This window comes from Besnoitia besnoiti, chromosome XIII (genome assembly GCF_002563875.1).
Source record: "Besnoitia besnoiti strain Bb-Ger1 chromosome XIII, whole genome shotgun sequence".
Lineage (NCBI taxonomy): Eukaryota > Apicomplexa > Conoidasida > Eucoccidiorida > Sarcocystidae > Besnoitia > Besnoitia besnoiti.
In genome coordinates, this window is record NC_042368.1 from 141,164 (window position 1) to 157,716 (window position 16,553).

The window sequence follows — 16,553 nt, forward strand, 5'->3', positions numbered from 1 at the left end:
ACAATAGTGTTTCGATGTTGCTTTTGCTATGACGCGTGATAGCGGTACTCTTGCTGCTTTCTGCTAGCGCCGCTGATGGAAACTCGCTCGCTTTCCATGGGCAATTCGCCGCCAAGAAGACCCCCCAACCTCCAGCGAAACTGCTGTGGCAGTTTTCGGCTCTCTCCTTCTTCATACGGCTCGATCATCTCGAAGCTGTGCATTCTCGCGGGCACATGGTTTTGAGGCGACGCTTCGGCCACCGACCCGCGAACAGAGAATATGTTGTGCGCGCCTCAAAGTTCGCATCCGAACAAAGGGCTTTTGCCTGGCACCGAATGGTGTAAAGCGCCCTCCGCAAAGGTATTTGTGACAAGCCCTAGGGGCGGAGTCCGGCGAAGATGAAACGTTGTCAACGGCTTTGAGTTCCAGGAACTCTGCAAAACTCTCTCTTCCAGTAGGTCTCAACGGCATTTTGTGGAATGTATTCGGCGGCCGGTGCCCCAGGACAAGTTGAGTTCTACAGTTGTGGATCGCGGATCAATAAGCTTGACAGAACAAACTTGTGCCACTTGCGAGCGACAAGGGCGTTTCCAGAGAGTTTGTCTCCTCCTTTGGCGCTGCTGCTGCAGCACAAAAACATGTTGCCTTCGCCTAAGTGAAAAGAAAGTGGTGTCGGGTAGTGGACCGGATCTGCGGAGATCGGCCGGGTAGTGAAGGAACCCTCGCGTTTGACGACAGACAACCTGCGGAGGGCAAAAGCCTTCGAAACAAACGGTGGAGAGCGTATGAGTGATTACGTGTATCTTCTGAGGGCTCAAGTAGAATGATCAAGCATTCAGCTACTTTGTTTCACTGGACACCGCTGGATTGCACGCGTATTCGAGCCAGCTTACCGAGAAAAACACACGTACACTCGCTTTTTTAGCTACAGCCTCTCCGCGCGTTAACAGGACTCTGCAGAGGCGACCGCGGGTTTTGGAGAAACGACTGTTGGTTCGAAACCCCCCTGTCCTGCTGAAAGATTCTAGAAGCCCAGTGCTGTGCCGAGGGAGTCCAGAGTCCGAAGTGCCGAAGGGAAACGCCTGGGAATTCGAGGTTCAGACAGAAGACTAAAACTCCTCGAACAGAGCTCTCAAAAACTACTGGAATATCGAGCCTCAAGCTAACGGCATACCCACTTGCCGGCCGTGACACGTGAAGTATCGGGCGTCAGTTCTGCCTTTCTAAGCTGTCCAGACGCTGAGGGCAGACACCAGCGGCATATTTCGCGCGTTGATATCTCAGCGGCTCGTTCGAAACCCTCGTCTCTACGCAAACGTGAAAGGTATCCGATGTAACTACAGATGGACGACTACGTATGCAATCTGTCTTCATTGAGAAACGTCAGCACTCTGCTTCCTACATCTGGATTTCTTCGCAGCAACGAGAACGCAACCCTAGACTCCGCAGGTCCACCCCTCTCTGCGAACTGCCTTTGGGCAGAGTTTCGGCCGCGTCAGACGCGGGGACTGGCGGTCCCTCGGTGCATGCCCCTACAGCAGTTTGTGTTGCATGAAATCGTCAGAAAAACTAGGTCTCCCACGCGGAACTCCCTCCTTTCGACCTTGGAGCTACACGCTCCATTCCTCACTCGAGAGGGAACCTCAAGCTGAATGCGCGCCGCGCCGCGGCGTGCGGCATCCCAAAACCCTAAACAAATCATGCTCGAAAGTCCTTAAAAAACCGACACGAAAAATCCCAAATGCTCGCCCTGCGGGTTGGCGGAGGTGGAGGGGGGGCGGCTTACAGGAGGTCCTCCTTAAGTTCCTTCAGCGCTCGCGAGCAGTTCGACAGAGCCTCCTCAGCCTCGCGCGCGCGTCTATCCGAGCCCCCAAAGAGACAAAAGAGGATTCCGCAGGCCTGGCGGAGGCACTCGTAGCTCTGCAGCAGGACTTTTTCGCGCGCGCCCAGAGCGCCGTCGCTCGCCTCGTCGCACCCCCCCCTCCCTCCCGCGCTCTCGCGCTTCTGCTGAGCTCGCCTTTTCGGCCCGCCGCGCCCGGGCGCCTCCGCCGCGGCGTCTTCGCCGCGGGCTGCCTCCGCCTCGCGCCAGAGGGCCCAGGCGCCGCCGACCTCCTGCGCGTCGCCTTCTCCGAGGAAAAGCAGCATGCGGCCTGCAGCTTGCAGCTCGCAGGCGACTTCCGCCGACGAGGCGCCGTGGATCGCCGCCGCGGCGTCGACTTGGTGAGCCTGGAGAAGGAGCGCAAAGGGCACGTACAGCGTGGGGTCCGCGTGGAGCAGCGGCAAGAGGCGACACCTGAAATCTGCCAAGAGGAGATTTCCTGGGTGGACATGGGGGAAGACCCGTTGGTAGGTTTCGATAAAGCGCTGGAGAAGCGGACGCTCGGCGCCCAAGGCCTCCGCGCACTCCAGTTGGAGCGCGAGGCGACCGAGCGCGCGAAGACTGACGCGCACCGCCTCGAACTCGCGGGCACTCCACTCGCCTCCACACAGGCTGCAAACGGCGTCACCCCCCACGCGCGGCGCAGCCGCTTCTTCGCCAGCGCCGCCCTCGCCGTTCTCCGCCTCCGCGTCGGCGGCCGCGAGAGGAGAGAGCAGAGTCGGCAGGCCTCCAGGCGCCTGCGACGCTCGCGCATGAGACACGCGGACCGGCAGCCGCAGGCGAAGGCGCGCTGCCCAGGCCTCTCCCGCGTCCGACGCGCCCTCGGCGGAGCTCTGCAGATTGCGCGCTTCACCCACGGCACAACCATCGTCGCAGCGAGCGTCTGGCGAACCGCGCTGACATCGCAGCCTCCGCGCGTCCTCGAAAGCGAGCAGCGCGTCACCCTCGGGAGCGTACAGCCGCGCACGACACCGCGGCGCGTCGCAAAAGACATTTCCCATCTGCGCGTCGAGAGCTTCGCTGAGCGCAAACACGCGCGTCGACCCGGCGCCCGCCTCCGCGCCGCCGCTCCCGGCGCCCAACGAGGCCCTCAAGGAGCAGTCCGCCGTCGTCGCGCCTGCCTTCCGCACCTCTCCCTCTCCCTCTGCCGCCAGGCGTCCGCCTTGCGAGCGCGTCTCTGCGTCTCCGCAGGCGCAGCAGAGCGCGCAGCAGCAGAGGAAGCCGTACCCCCTCCGCAGGCGCTCACGGCGGTCGCGCGAGCTGGCGTTCCGGGGCACGTACGCGATGCAGATTTCTTCGTCTTCTTGGATGTCTCTCACGGCGACGACCCGCACAGAGAGACGCGACGCGCGGCCGTCGCTGAAGACAGCCCGCGCGTTGTATGAGCAGCTGTGATTCATCCGCGACATTGGCGGCGCATACAAGCCCTGAGCGCAGACGCTGTCGGGGAGGCAGCACGGGCAGGCCGCCCCCAGGGGCGCTTCGCGGGCCTCGCCGAGAGAGACCGAGGAGCCGAGCGGCCGCGCCCGCGCCGCGGACCCCCCTGCGTCACCCGCGAGAATCGAAAAAACGTTGCGAGACAACTTGAGAAGCATCTCCGCGAGTTGGTGCGCAGAGAAGGCCTGCGTGACGCGCTCAGCGAAGGCGCAGAAACTTGCCGACGGCGGCTGCGCGAGCGCGGGGGCTGACGACGGGCTGGGAGAGGCTGACGACGCACCTACGTCCAGCGCCTTGGCGATGACAGCGAGAAGGAGCGTCGCGAACGCCTTCGCCTCTCTGAACTCCTCCGTCTCTGTCTCTGCGCTCGCCTCGCGGAGCGACAGGCCCTGCGTCCGCGCGGGCTCAAAGCAGAAGCAGCGGAAAGGCGCAGACGCATCCGCCAGAGAGTCTCCAGCCGACGGCGGCGAAGACGCAGAGTCGAGCGAACCCGACACAAAATCCGAGAGGTCGATTCGCCGCAGCAAGCACTTGAGCAGCAGACGTTGAGCCGCCGTAGGGAACAGCCCTCCAGAGGCTCGACACAGCTCTGCAAACAGCAAAAACGTCGAGAAAAACATAGAAAAACCTCGAAGTGACGCCGCATCCGCGCTTCCAAAGAGGCCTTCGAACGCGTGTGCCCGCGACTCAAGGCGGCTGGCTCCAAAGTGACGCTCGCAAGTTCCGAAACACTCGAAACCGTCTCGTCAAGGCGCGCGCGGTAGCAGAAGACATCTGAACTCCACATATTAGAAGCAGCAAAGACACTCAGCGCAGTCTGGCATCCGGCTTGAGTTAACGCTGCGGAGCTGCAGGAAGCGTGGCGGAGTGTCTCCGCACCGCCCACACAGAGCACAGACAGACGCCGACGCGCTGCTCACCTCCAAAGACTTCGCATTCCGTTTTGTGGTCCGCCCACGCGTCGCGCTGACACCGCGTGGAGCAGAAGTACGTGCAGCGACACCGCGAGCACCGCAGCACCCGCCCCGCGGCCGCGCGCGCCGCGTCCGCCTCCTGTCTCCTCCCGGGGACAGTCAGCGAGACGTGGTTCACAGGCGCCAGGCAAAACGCGCACGCGGTCGCGCGACTCGCCGCGTGCTTCGGCGGCAGCCGCCTGAGGCCGTCCCTCGCGCGCCCCGCCCCAGTCGAGGCGGGCCCTTCGCCTCCGCCGACCGCGATCGCGCCGGAGGCGAGAGACTCGGAGACACCGGCGCGGGGCGAGGGGCCCAGCTGGAGGTGGAGGCCACAGGCGGGGTCAGCGACGGGGACAAAGACGACGGGCTCGAGTACGGAGAAGACGACCGAGCCCGAGGGAATGAACGTCCGCGCAAAAACGCCTCTTCCCTTCCCGCTTCCCGCCTCGCGGATCTCCACGAGACTCCGCGGCGCCATGACGGGGTGCTGGCGAGTCGCGCCACCAGCGCCTCGGCTGCGCACGGCGAACCCGCGAGCGAGCGACGCCTCTGGGGCCCTGATGGCTAGAAGGGGGAGACAGAGAAGTCGAGAGACCAAATAGGAGGCAGCGCCGAAGATTCTACACGTAGGGGGGATTCACCTGAACTCTGCCTGCTTGCGTCTCTGCTGAGAAAGGACGGAAAAAAGAAGGCGCTGATGGCAGCAGAGTCTGGCGAGTGACTTCTTCTCGCACTGCCGCGCCGGCTGGAGCGAAAGCTCCAGTGGACGAAGATCCGCACGGTTTCACCGTAAAAAGCCCTACTGTGTTCCGTTCCCTTGCAAAATGTGGCGGAACGCAGGAACGATGCCCGATCGATCGACGAGCGAGAAACCGCACAATATGGCGGAGCCTTTCGACTCCGTCCACCGCCTCGTTTTGGCTCGTCCTCGTTTTTCAGCGAAACAGAACGCGCGCCGAGCTCATTTTTCTGCTTTTTTCGTCGATAAGAAGCGGATGCCTTTCAGCGCGTCCTTCGGAGCCATTCTCGCGCCGTCTTTCTCGCCGTCGGTCTCTTTTTACGCGATAAAAAACGTCTCATTCGCGTTGGCTCGAGTCGCCGCGTGCATGCAACGCGGCGTGTCTCCGGGGGGGGGGGGGCGCCCGCTACTCGGGTTCTTCCAACTGCCGTGGCGGAAAGAGGAGAGCGTTCCTGGCCTTTCCCGACAATTTTTTTTTCGAGACTGTTTTTGCTTTTTCGCGTACTCTGCACCTTCGCATCCCGTCTCCCTGCCTCAGCTCGGAGCTGTCTGCCGCGTGTTGCGCGCGCGGCGCGCCCGGGCGTATCGCACAACGAAGAAAGCAGGCTCACGAGAGACAGCCACTTTTTGTCCCTCTCGCGAAGCTGCAGAATTCCGCAGCCAGAGGCGTCTGGCCTTCGCTCTCTGTGCAGAAGCTCGGAATCTGGCCTGCACAGGGCAAACGCACAGTCGCCTCGCTCACACTCCGACGGCTCGTGGCTGCTTCGGTCGCTTCGCTGCCTTTTCAGGCAGCCCCTTTCGTCCGTCCTCGCCCCCGAGGCGCTCTCTGCTTTTCGCTGCGCGGCGCGCAGCTCGTCTCGCTTTTGCTCTCCAGCCGTTCTTGTGCGTCCTCGAGCCTGCCTGTCTCCACGCCCTCGTCTTCCGCTACTCGCAGGTCCGCGGCGTCGCGGAAACCCAGAGACACTGCAAAACTCGACAGAAACTTGAGCAAGATGGCGACGCGCGAGACGGAGACCGGCCGAGAACCCTGGAGAACACGCGTCGTCTCTGCAGAGGAAGTCCGCAAGCACAACTCCGAGAAAGACTTTTGGTGCATCATCCACGGCGTTGTATACGACCTGACTCCCGTCCTCGACAAGCACCCCGGCGGCGTCGAGGTCCTCATGGACTACGCAGGTGCGGCAGAGCCGCTCCCAAGAATTCTCAAAAAATTGAAAAAAATCTCACACACAGCCGTAACCGCACATGCAGCAACCAAGGCGGAACATTCATAACTCCTTGGATAGAGAAACGTGTATATGCAAATATGCGCACTGCATGCGGCTGGAGGCCGCTCTCACATAGCGCCGCAACAGATGTGTTCTTTCTCCGAAGCGCGTGCGTTGTTCGACTGATTTCAGGGCTCGCCATCTATCCATGCGCATGATATCCATGCAAATATATATATATATATATATATATATGTACGCGCCACTTATATATATATACACGCCGCATCTGTTTGTGTATGTGTGACTCAATCTGTCCGTCTGCATCGTTTGTCACTTTCTCGATCCCACTTCTCTCTCCGCGCGGTTGCAGCGGCGAGAGGAGGCAGTTCTGCGCGTGAGGCGTGCCTCCTGCGTGAACATGCGCCTAGGCAGATGTGGGGAGACAGGGACGTCCGCCTCTTGCGCGGTCCACTGGCTTGCAGCTCTCTTGTGCTGTTTGCCTTTCTTGCCCGGTTTCCAGGAGAAGATGCGAGTGACGCGTTCGAGGATATCGGACACAGTTTCAGTGCGAGGCGAATGACCGTTGGCCTTGAAGTCGGAGTCCTCGCGGGCGCGGAAGACAACGCCCCTGGAGCGCTCTCAAAGACAGCGAAGGCTGCGACCTCTGCGGTAAATCAGCGCACACGCCAACCTGCTAGCTGGATAGTCACACGCGCTGGGGGGGATAGGGGGGGAGGGGGGGGGGGGGGGCTTCGGGGCGGAGCCGAGCGAGTGTTTGGAGTGTTCGCCACGTTCTGCATGGTGGGCGGTTCTTTTTTTTCAGGCTCGGGAGAAAGCAGACTGCTCAACGTGCGCCGGAGGCTTGCTGAGCGGCCGCACCGCGGCTGGGGCGCTGATCGTCTTGGCCGCAGCTGCCACGGTCTTTTACATTTTGGGTATCTCCTGAAATCACACAAAATGTAGGCACAGAGAGAAAGAAACGCAGCGCGAGGAGCAGAAACAGCGGAGGACTGGCGTGAGACGAGACGCGAATGAAAGCGTTGCGAAGAAGGAAGCGCGCAGTCCGAGGGACAGGGACAGGCGAAGCAGAGAAGAAGCGCCGAGCAAAGCCCCTCCGCGGTGGAGACATGAAGACCTCGATGAAGACGAGAAAGAAATTTAAGACACCCAGGAGGCCGCGGCGAAAGTCTAGACGTTTTTTGACGCAGACGCTCAGGGTTTCTGTGTGCAGATTCGCTCCTTTGTCTCACAATCCGTATCCATATATTATTCCGTTGCCTGCGGTATGTAGTGTGCACTAGGAGCTCGGCTCGTTCGACGACATGAAGCGAAAAGGACTGTTTCATGTGTCGCTTTCATCCCCGGAATTCGCAGAAAGCGGCGTCGCAACTTCTACATGAGGCCAGTTGCCTGCCCCTCACATTCTGGCTTACACGCTTCCTCACACGCAGACGCTCTAGCCGTCCGTTGACAAAAAGCACGGATTTCTTTGACTGGACGAACGGCACCTCCAACCTACTGAACATACATATATATAAACGTAGACGCCTGTTCGTCTTCACATAGAGACGCTGAAGCAGAGCAAACAGGCGTCTACATATCAAACTTCACACGTATGTTGGCAAGCTGAGCGACAGGGCCGCGAAAAGGTTCTTTCAGTAGCCGCTAAGAATTCGAGAGTTGGCGTCGGCTCGTACTGTCTATGCGCCTCTCAAGGAAACCGGGAGGAGACACTTCTACTACACTTCCTCTACTTACACAAATATTCATATACATACATGTGTGTATATATATACGGTTTAGTGTATATTATATAGTATAATATAATATAATTTAATATATATATATATATATATATGTATAGGGAGATCACGCACGCCTCTTTGTGTCTTCGTTTGACTTGAGGAGTCGTCGCGTGTGATGCCAATTATACATATACATCTGTATGTGCGTAAAAATGGGTGCCTAGGTCGAAGTGTTTCCGTGTGTCCGGCTGTGATGCCTCAGCAACTGTGGCGGCGGAGAGTCTACAGGCAAGGCGGCTGCTGCCGAGCAGAGACGCCTGTGCCCTTCGTGTAGCCTCCGGCGGCGAATGACCTCCATGAGCTCCCCCGAAAAATAAAAACTACCTTCGAACAGAGGCAGGGGAGTGCCTAGACTCTGCAGACCTCGCATTTGTGAGCGAGCACAGATCTCCCGAAAAACAGAAACAGGCGAACCTTCAGTGACACATGATCGCCTTGGTTCGCGTCTCGTCTGGCCTTGGCGCCTCAGAAACAGATAATTAGAAAAGACTGTCGCCTTTGGTCTTCAGGTTCTTCTCCACTGCACGCGTACAAAATAACTACGGCGGAACGAACTCAGAAGCTTCCGCAACGAGGCGAACCACGCGACGACACGGAAGATCGCACATTCTCTGGCGCCTCCCTAAAACAAGATTTCTCCTTCAACTTCTTCAAGGCGTCCGACAAACTTTCGTGCCTCCATCTCTCCAGAAATTTTATCTCGAATTTCCAACTGGCAAGCGAGGCTCTCCCGCTCCGTCACCTCTTCCTCCTCTCTCATTCTACCGGTCGTCTTTTCTGGCTTCCTTCGCGCCTAAGTCTTTTCCTTTGATTCAGTTCCTCCCCGCCTGCCTCTCAACCCGCTTCCTCTCTCTTCCTCTCTCTCCCTCCCTCTCCCTGGCCCTCCGCCGCTTCTTCCTCTCGCATCGAAAACGCCATTTCTGCGTATGGTGAGGCCTCCTCGTCACATGCTTTCGGCTGCTCGCCGCGTTTTTTCAAATTTCTCCCAGACCGCCCGCGCGTTCGTCTTGAGGTAGACGCACTGTCGAAACAGAGTCTCTTTCCTCGCGCCTGAGAGCTCCGCCTGCGAGGCGCTCTCTTGAGGCGCTGAGCCGCCCTCAGGAGCCGAGAAACCGCCTCCTTCTTCTTGCACCTCCGAGCGCTGCTCCTCCAACTCGCTTCCAGATTCGTCCGCCGCCGAGAGCGCAGACGCCGGCACGCCGAAGTCAGCCGCCACCTCCTGCCAGAGGCCGCGCGCCTTCTCGCTCTGCGTCACCTGCGAAGGAAGGAGCGAATCGCAGAAACGAAGGCTGAACGAGAGACGACGCGCAAGCAAACAAACCGATCCAACCCACGCTAAGAAAAACACAGCCGGCGCGGCGCCTAGGCCTCTCGCGCGCGCTTCAGTTTCTCCGCTTGCGCTCTTCGAACCCGCTCTCTTCGCCGTTCGCGGTTTACCTGCGCGCGGAGAGCGTTCTTCATCCTTCGCTTCAGAGGCGCCGCGCGGCGGAGGGCCTCCAGGTTCGCCCACCCGAACCAGTGAACGTCTATCACGACGCGTTCAAGCAGCTCTGCGACGGCCGCACCCTCTGGGGGGGGAGAGGCGAGCGCTGCCGCGTTCTCGAAGCGAAGAGAACACGCGTCTTCCACCTCCGTGTGGCACTGCGCGGCAGCGACAGGCTCTCGAAGCGTCGGCGCTTCTCCCTGGGCTCTCGAGGAACTGCCGCGCGCCCTCGCCTCGCGTCGCGCTGCAGACTCGCCGCGTCCGCAAGCTTCAGATGGAGAGGAAGCAGCGTCTCGCTCGCCCGCGGCGCGCAGCACAGCGCCCGCTTCGGCCGACACGTGGAGCCTGCAGATAAAAAAAAACGTTCAAGAGGCACACGTGTGCAAAGTAAGCCAGTCAGCGAGGCGCAGAGAGAAGAGAACGCGACGTGGGGAGAACCAGCCGCGAGACGCGCGCAGAGAGAAAGGAAGAAAGACGACCCCAAAGAAGAGAGAACAGGAGAAGGATTGGCTTGTTCGCGACACAAAAATTCAAAGTGAACAGCCGCGCGAGCGCAGACATGCAGGGACTCCAAGAGAAGAGAGCAAGACCGTGAGAGAGAGAGACTGAAAGCAGCGGCGGACAACGACAGCGAAGAGAGAGAGCGGAGGAACTCGCCAGCAGCCGCACCAGCAAGACAACCGAAGGAAAACGTCTCACCGATACTGTGTGTGGGCGTGGAGCTGGGCGCCGACAGGAAGCTCCTCGCCGCGCAGAGAGGAAGACACGCACGCCGAAGGAGAAAGAGACGCCGCTGGAGAGGCGAGCGAAGACCCAGCCTCCAACAGCGCAGGCTCGTAGAGAGCGACGAGTTGATTCTGCATGGACTGCGCAGGCAGCGGCACCAGCAAACAGAGCGGCGCCAGAGAGAGCAGCGGAAACAGAAAGTCTGCGCTGCAGCCGCCGGTGTACGTACGGCTCTGGAGATGCAGAAGCAGCAGAGCCTCGAGCACCGAGTCCAGGGAAAACGGAGAAGAAGAAGAGAGAGAAGAAGAAAAAGAAGAGGGACGGGGGGCCTCCGCGAGACGCAGCGCGTCGTGAAGGCTCTTGAGGAGAGGCACGAAGCCGTTCGCACCTGCCACAAGAAAAGAAAAAATTCTCTCTGCGCGCCGAAGTCCGAACATAATGCATGTGGCAATGCACTTTCCATCTGCACCGGTATACATTTTAGCCTTGTTATTGTTGCCCCGTTGAAACCTCACCTGCGCAGAAGCTCCCGTTGAAGAGGAAGACGTCGCGCTGCGCGTCCTTCGCGTCTTGAATCAGATGCGGCAGCGACGGCGAAGCGAACAGATCGCAGATCTCCCCGCGAAAGCAGACCGGAGGAAGCGAAAGCAAGCGACGCCTGCCGACCCAGAGCACGAAAAAGGAAGGAAAAAAGCGAGAGAGTTTTGGGCAAAATATGGCACGCATCCACGAACTGGCGCACAACAGCCTAGTTGAGAATCTCCTCAGCCTGAGCGGAAAAGGGCCTCGCACACGGCTGCGTCCATCCTCCCTCATCCAGCTCTTCGCCGACAGGAATATGCACAGTTCAGAGCTACGCACACGACAGACGCAAATCCGGGGCGTGCGCGGCTGTCAAAATGGATGAATGACGAATGACATTCGACAGGAAGAGGGGGAAGCAGGGGGGGAAGCGGGGGGGGATAGAGCCTTCCGGAACGCGAGACGCACCAGAAATCGTGGAGGTCCTGAGCTGCGCTCGGTCGCGAGCGCTGGAGCGCTTCGCTTTGAACCGCTTCAACGAGCCGAGCGTCCGCCGCGGGGCGTCGCCAGAAACTCCGAAGCGAGTCTTCGCGTCGTTTCGCGGCTTCTTCGCCCTCGCGCGCAGGGGAGAGATCAAGAGGAGGAGAACGCGGGGACAATGAGAGAGGAGTGCGCTTGGGAGCGGCATGTGAAACAGCAGCCGCGTGAGAAGGACTCCCAACCGCAGCCTCCGGGGCGGGTGTACCGACACTCGAGGAGGCTGTGGAGGCGGCGGAGAGGCGCCAAGCTTCGGCTTGTTTCTGAGTAGAGAAGAAACGAACACGGGAAACCAGAAGCGCGCATAGATCCGCCACGCTCGCGGAGGCAACGGGGAGGAAAGCGCCAACGCAACTGCCTGCTGAGCATGTGGAGGTTCCTTCCTAGCTCCTGGGGGAAAAGAAAAGGCCACCTGCCAGCGCATCTGCCATATGAAGAATGAACAAGTTCTTCATATCTCTGGGTGCAGATCTCTCGCTCTGGGTGCTTTTTCGTTTTCTTCTTACGTCTGGAGCGAGGCAACTCGCCGCCGAAGACAGCAGCGACGTGCGAAGGAGGTCCAGCGCGAGGGAGAGATCGATAGTCTGCGCCGAGGAGAAAAAGACAGACACGCGCGGAGACAGAAGAGAAGAAGTCAAAGAACGCACCGAAACACAGAAAGGAAAGCCGCCTGCGACAAGCCAAAAGAAACGCACGCGGAGGACGAGGGAACGACTCAGAGACTCCCTCGCACGCCAGGGAAGGCAGCTCGAGACAAGGCGAGCGCAGAGAGGACACAAGATACACGCGGAGCCAGGCGGATCGCGGCAACACGCGAAGACTGCAAGCGACGCACACACGCGGGAAGGAAAACTCGAAGCACTCTCTGCAGAGAGGCGCGGAGGCAGAGACGAAGGCCAGAGGCACAGAACGCACGGAAAGGGCAGCCACTGCAGGCGAGGCCACGCGCGACGACTCCACGCAGGGGAGGGACGACAGGCGAGGACGGAGGCCACAGCGCACCCGAGAAGTCACGCAGGAGGCAGCTCCACACAGTTTAGCTCCCAGATCACCGTTTTACCATCCCTGCTCCACGCACCTCCTGAGCGATCTGCTCGCGCTCGGCCTTGATCTCGGATAGCGCCGTCACCGGCGAGTCTTCCTGCGCTGTTTCATCTTCTGGCGTCGCTCTCGCGTGTGGCTCGTTCGCCTCCCTCGCGGCCTTGAGCGCCTCGGCAGCCATTCGCCTCAGCTCGCTGGCGAGAGCGGCGTCGCTGAAGAGCTGCCGCTGCTGCGCGCTGGTCGCCTCTGCGTCACGGGGGGTCGCGGACGGCGGCGAGCAGCCTCTCCAGACGGCGCCCGCGCGCTGCGAGATGCTCTTTAAGTCACTGAGGAGCTCTCGCTGCGAAATGCCCCCTGCGGGGGGCGGAGCGACAGGCGGCGAGGCGACGGGGGCCCGCGCGCGCTGCGGAGACTCGACCCGCGCCTCCATGGCGGCCGCGCAGGCGGCGCGCGCAAAGAGAAGGGCGAGGAAAGACGACCGCGCTGCTGCCCGAGACAGAAAAAGCAGCCCGAGAGAGAAGGAGGGAGAGGAAAGCGATACGGCAGAGGAGCAGAGAGACAGCGGGACGGTGAGAAGGAGGCACACGGAGAGAGAGAGACAGAGAGAGAGAAAAAAAGAGGGAGCGAGCTACAGGAGAGAAAGAGAGACAGGAGGGAAGGCGATGTTTGAACGCCTCCTCGTCGCTGCCTCTGCAAGACGACGGAGCTATCGAGGGCGAGTAGCCTCGAGGCCAGAGGCGCAAGAAACGAAGGCCAAACGAAGCGAGAGTGGTCGCGCCGCCTTCGCCAAAAGATTACCTCCTTGCAGCTGCACGCGATGTGAGATCAGCGCCTGCAGCAAGAGGAGCCATCCTGAGCATTACAGGTGCATTCCCGTGCTCATCTGACTCAGGTACGCAAAAAAACTTGGAGAGCCCGCGGCAGAATAGCGATGAAGGAGCGAACAGAGAACAAAAGAGTCGAGCTCCGCCGACAGGAGAACGGCGCGCGAATGCGGCGCGCAGGCAGCGCGAGGCTCGCGAGAAAGGGAGAGATGAGAAGGACTTCTACAGCGCATCAATGGGGTGGAAGTCTTACCGCAAAGGGAAAAAAACCGAGACGAAAGACAAGCAAGACACGGGAAAGAGAAGAAACGTCCCACCAAACAGTAGCACAGCCGGACAGCTTTTCGCAGAGTCCGCATGCGGGTGCACACGGGGGGGGTCGAGTTCAGGCTTCCTCGCGCCTTTTGAAAAAAAAACACACTTGGAACGCACATAAAAAAGACAGATTGGACGCGACTGTCTCCTTCTTCAACAGACGAGAAGCTTTCCTCTCTGAAGATGAAGGAGAAAACGAGCGAGGGACAAGACCCAAGCGACGAGGCGCACAGCTCGAGAGCGAGGCTCCGAGGCGGTCAGGCGTCGTTCGCTGTCGCCGTTTTACCGGCGCGTGCTCCCTGGGCGTCGTTCTTCCAGCTCGAATCGCTTCGTTCTTCTGTTTCGCGGACTTCCCAGAGTCCAGACGCTTCTCGCATCTTCTAGTTGCGGCGAGGCGTTGGCTTCTCAGGTCGGAGCTGTACAGAGTCTCTCTCTATATATGTCGCATTGCCGACGGGAAAGGAGCCTCGACGCGCGAATGAGAAATGGTGAGACTGACTGCCTGGAGGCAGAGTGAGCCACGTGCTCAACGTCCCTATCTGGTTTCCAAAATTCATTTAGTGGAAAAGATGTCCGGCACGCTCTCCCTGTCAAAGAGGCCCTTCTGACATGCGCAGCTGTCTCTCGCTCTTCTGTCGCGCGGGTCTCCGCCGAATGCACCACGCATATTCGGCGCTTTAGAATATTTGGCAGGACTGCGGGAATCGCCTCGACTACAGCGTTCATAATGAACGACACACGCTGGCGGACCTCTATTCGTCAGCCAGGTGCACACCGACAGCCGAGTACGTCCATATGCACTCCTGTATATGTGTTTATCCATCACTCATACATAAACATATATATCACAAATATATAGATAAATACCTATCTATATATGTGTCTGTAAGGCTCGATCCACGTGTAGGCTTTCAGGCGCTTCTTAGTTCTCTGGGCCCTCTCTTTCTCGTGAAGAGAATTACTGGGAGCTTCTCGAGAGAGACAAAACTGGAGATATTGCAGGGGGAGCATGAATGCCGAGCAGAAACGCCTCCTGACTAGCTCAAGAGCTTCACGCTTCAAGTGGACCCTTTTGGTCGCATGCGCCCTGCGGAAACCTGCTTCGTGCCTCGGACTGTGTGTGTCCAGTGCGACTAGGCTCGCGGCCTCCTCGACAGCGCCCGCACACTTCTCGGTAGCAAAACCTACACATATACATATATATACACACTTGCAGAGATATTTTTATATTTGCATTCAGATTCTTGGACATGCACACAGGGCTCTTTTTCAGTCTGGAAGCTTCGTAGGCTGACTGACTGAACAATCAAGGCGTCTGGCGCGCCCAGGTGGAGAAACTATACGGAGCCGCCGGAATCCAGCCTATGTGTAGAAGTACATCTGTAGAAAATAGATGCATACTACTGCCTAGATCTATCTCTAGCGCTCTCTGTTGGCGGGTGTCTCGACCATTCAAAGGGCGAACTAAGACTCCTCGTCGCAGGATGGAGCGTTGAGTTCGTTCGCGTAAGGCTGAAGATGCGCCGCTTCAGGGACTTTCAAAGTCTGCATCCTGTTGCTCAGGTGCGGGTCGTCCTGCTCGGACATCCCCTCCATTTCCACTCGGCTGGAGTGACGGAGGGTGACCTCGCCGAGCGATTCCCGACGCGTATCTGTCTATACGCAGGCGTCTGCGTCGCTCTTAGGCATGTTGTGCACACAGTTGCCGCTTGAGCGATTCATTTCGCAACAGATACATTAGTGCAACTCAGCCACTTGTCAGCGGCGCTGCGCGCGGACTCGCCCCTCTGCCGACGCCCCACGGAAGCGCTCGACGCACGCAGCCCGAGTAAATGGGCTTACTATCACCCACAGAGGAACGTAGTTATAGACATACATAGCCGCATGCATGTGAATGCATATGTCTCCTTGTAGGCGCCCCCGCCCCGCCGCTCTGCAGTGTCTCTCGCCCTTGTTATCAGGCCGTGAGACATGCGAGCTGCAGACTGCGGCCGACAGAAAGCTGCTTACCGGGGGCGACTAGCGACCCGGTCCCCTTCTCTGCGCGCGATTTTAACTCTCCAGGACGCTGAGAGAGGACACCAGCAGAAGTCTCTGAAGGCCGCGGCGTGTCTGTGCGCCCGGTGGACCCCCCGCGAGGCGCGCGCGGCGAGGAGGAGCCTACCGACGGGCGAGAAGAGAAGATGGAGCGGGGAGGCAAAAATCGGAGATTTCTCTTTTTTTGGGGAGAAATTCAAGGAGTTGTTTTGTCTCGGAAGAAGATAGAACGAGATGCGCACGGCGCTGCCGCGAGTGAGATCATGCAGCGACTACCCCTGGCGCAGCCGACAGCGCAGAGCGTATCTCGCGCTTTTTTCGCTTGCATGCGCCGTGCTGCCGCTGCTGTTTCTTTCTCTCGCGCCTTCTCGCTCTCCTCAGACCTCTTTTCTTTCCTTAGTGGTTCCATTTTCCTCGAGTCTCTTCTCTTCTCGCTTCTCGCGCGTCTGTACCGTCGCGTGACTTCAACTCTCCGCGAGAACGCGACGAGCGACTCGGGGCGCGCGGTTGCGCTTGCTTTTGCCGCTCGCATTTTTTTCTCTCTTTCTCGGCCTCTCTAGGAATAGAGAAGCAACAAGGTGTCTATCGGTCTCACCCGTCAAAAGGCCTCTTTTCTCAGAATAACCTCTCAAACGCGGCGAGCGAGGTGCCCCCCCGGCTTCCGCAGCCCTGTCGGCGTTCGGTAAGCGCAGACGGCCCGTGTCCCTCTTCTTTTTCTTCTCCCTTCTTGCCGGTCTCTGCCTCGTTTTCCTGCCTCACTTGCGCCCTGTCTCCGGCCTCGCCACGCCACCCGAGAGAACTGAAGAGAGCGAGGCGGCGACCGCGTGCTGCACTGCGGGGCGTCGGCTGACTCCGCACCCTGCGGCCGAAGCTGCGGCGATTCTGCGTTTGGCCCTGGAAGTTCTTTCCTTCGCAGAAACTCGGACAACGCGCCCGCCCGCGTGGGTCGAGACGCGCGCCCGAAGAGCTCTTTATCTTCGCGAGCCTCTATTTTTTTTTGCCCCGCCGGTTCGAGATGAAGTTCCTCTTGTCCGAAGGCGCGACACAGAACTGCCTCTTTTC

At 59.5% G+C, this 16,553-nt stretch overlaps 3 protein-coding genes across 3 annotated transcripts; 1 reads left to right on the top strand and 2 right to left on the bottom strand.

Annotated features, from left to right (window-relative positions):
• Positions 1-1,764: 1,764 nt before the first annotated feature.
• Positions 1,765-4,729, bottom strand: BESB_029890 (uncharacterized protein; the record flags this gene model as incomplete). Its single annotated transcript, XM_029361657.1, has 2 exons — positions 1,765-3,887; positions 4,219-4,729. 2 exons carry the CDS (start codon positions 4,727-4,729, stop codon positions 1,765-1,767), a joined length of 2,634 nt encoding a protein of 877 aa, XP_029215124.1.
• Positions 4,730-5,982: 1,253 nt separating this feature from the next.
• BESB_029900 (cytochrome b5 family heme/steroid binding domain-containing protein) lies at positions 5,983-7,147 on the top strand (the record flags this gene model as incomplete). Its single annotated transcript, XM_029361658.1, has 3 exons — positions 5,983-6,166; positions 6,722-6,870; positions 7,025-7,147. The coding sequence occupies 3 exons, from the start codon at positions 5,983-5,985 to the stop codon at positions 7,145-7,147; spliced, it is 456 nt and encodes a 151-aa protein (XP_029215125.1).
• A 1,802-nt stretch (positions 7,148-8,949) lies between these two features.
• BESB_029910 (uncharacterized protein) lies at positions 8,950-12,745 on the bottom strand (the record flags this gene model as incomplete). The annotated part of the gene is made up of 7 exons (XM_029361659.1): positions 8,950-9,261; positions 9,444-9,834; positions 10,189-10,603; positions 10,731-10,873; positions 11,206-11,537; positions 11,781-11,858; positions 12,353-12,745. 7 exons carry the CDS (start codon positions 12,743-12,745, stop codon positions 8,950-8,952), a joined length of 2,064 nt encoding a protein of 687 aa, XP_029215126.1.
• Positions 12,746-16,553: the final 3,808 nt, after the last annotated feature.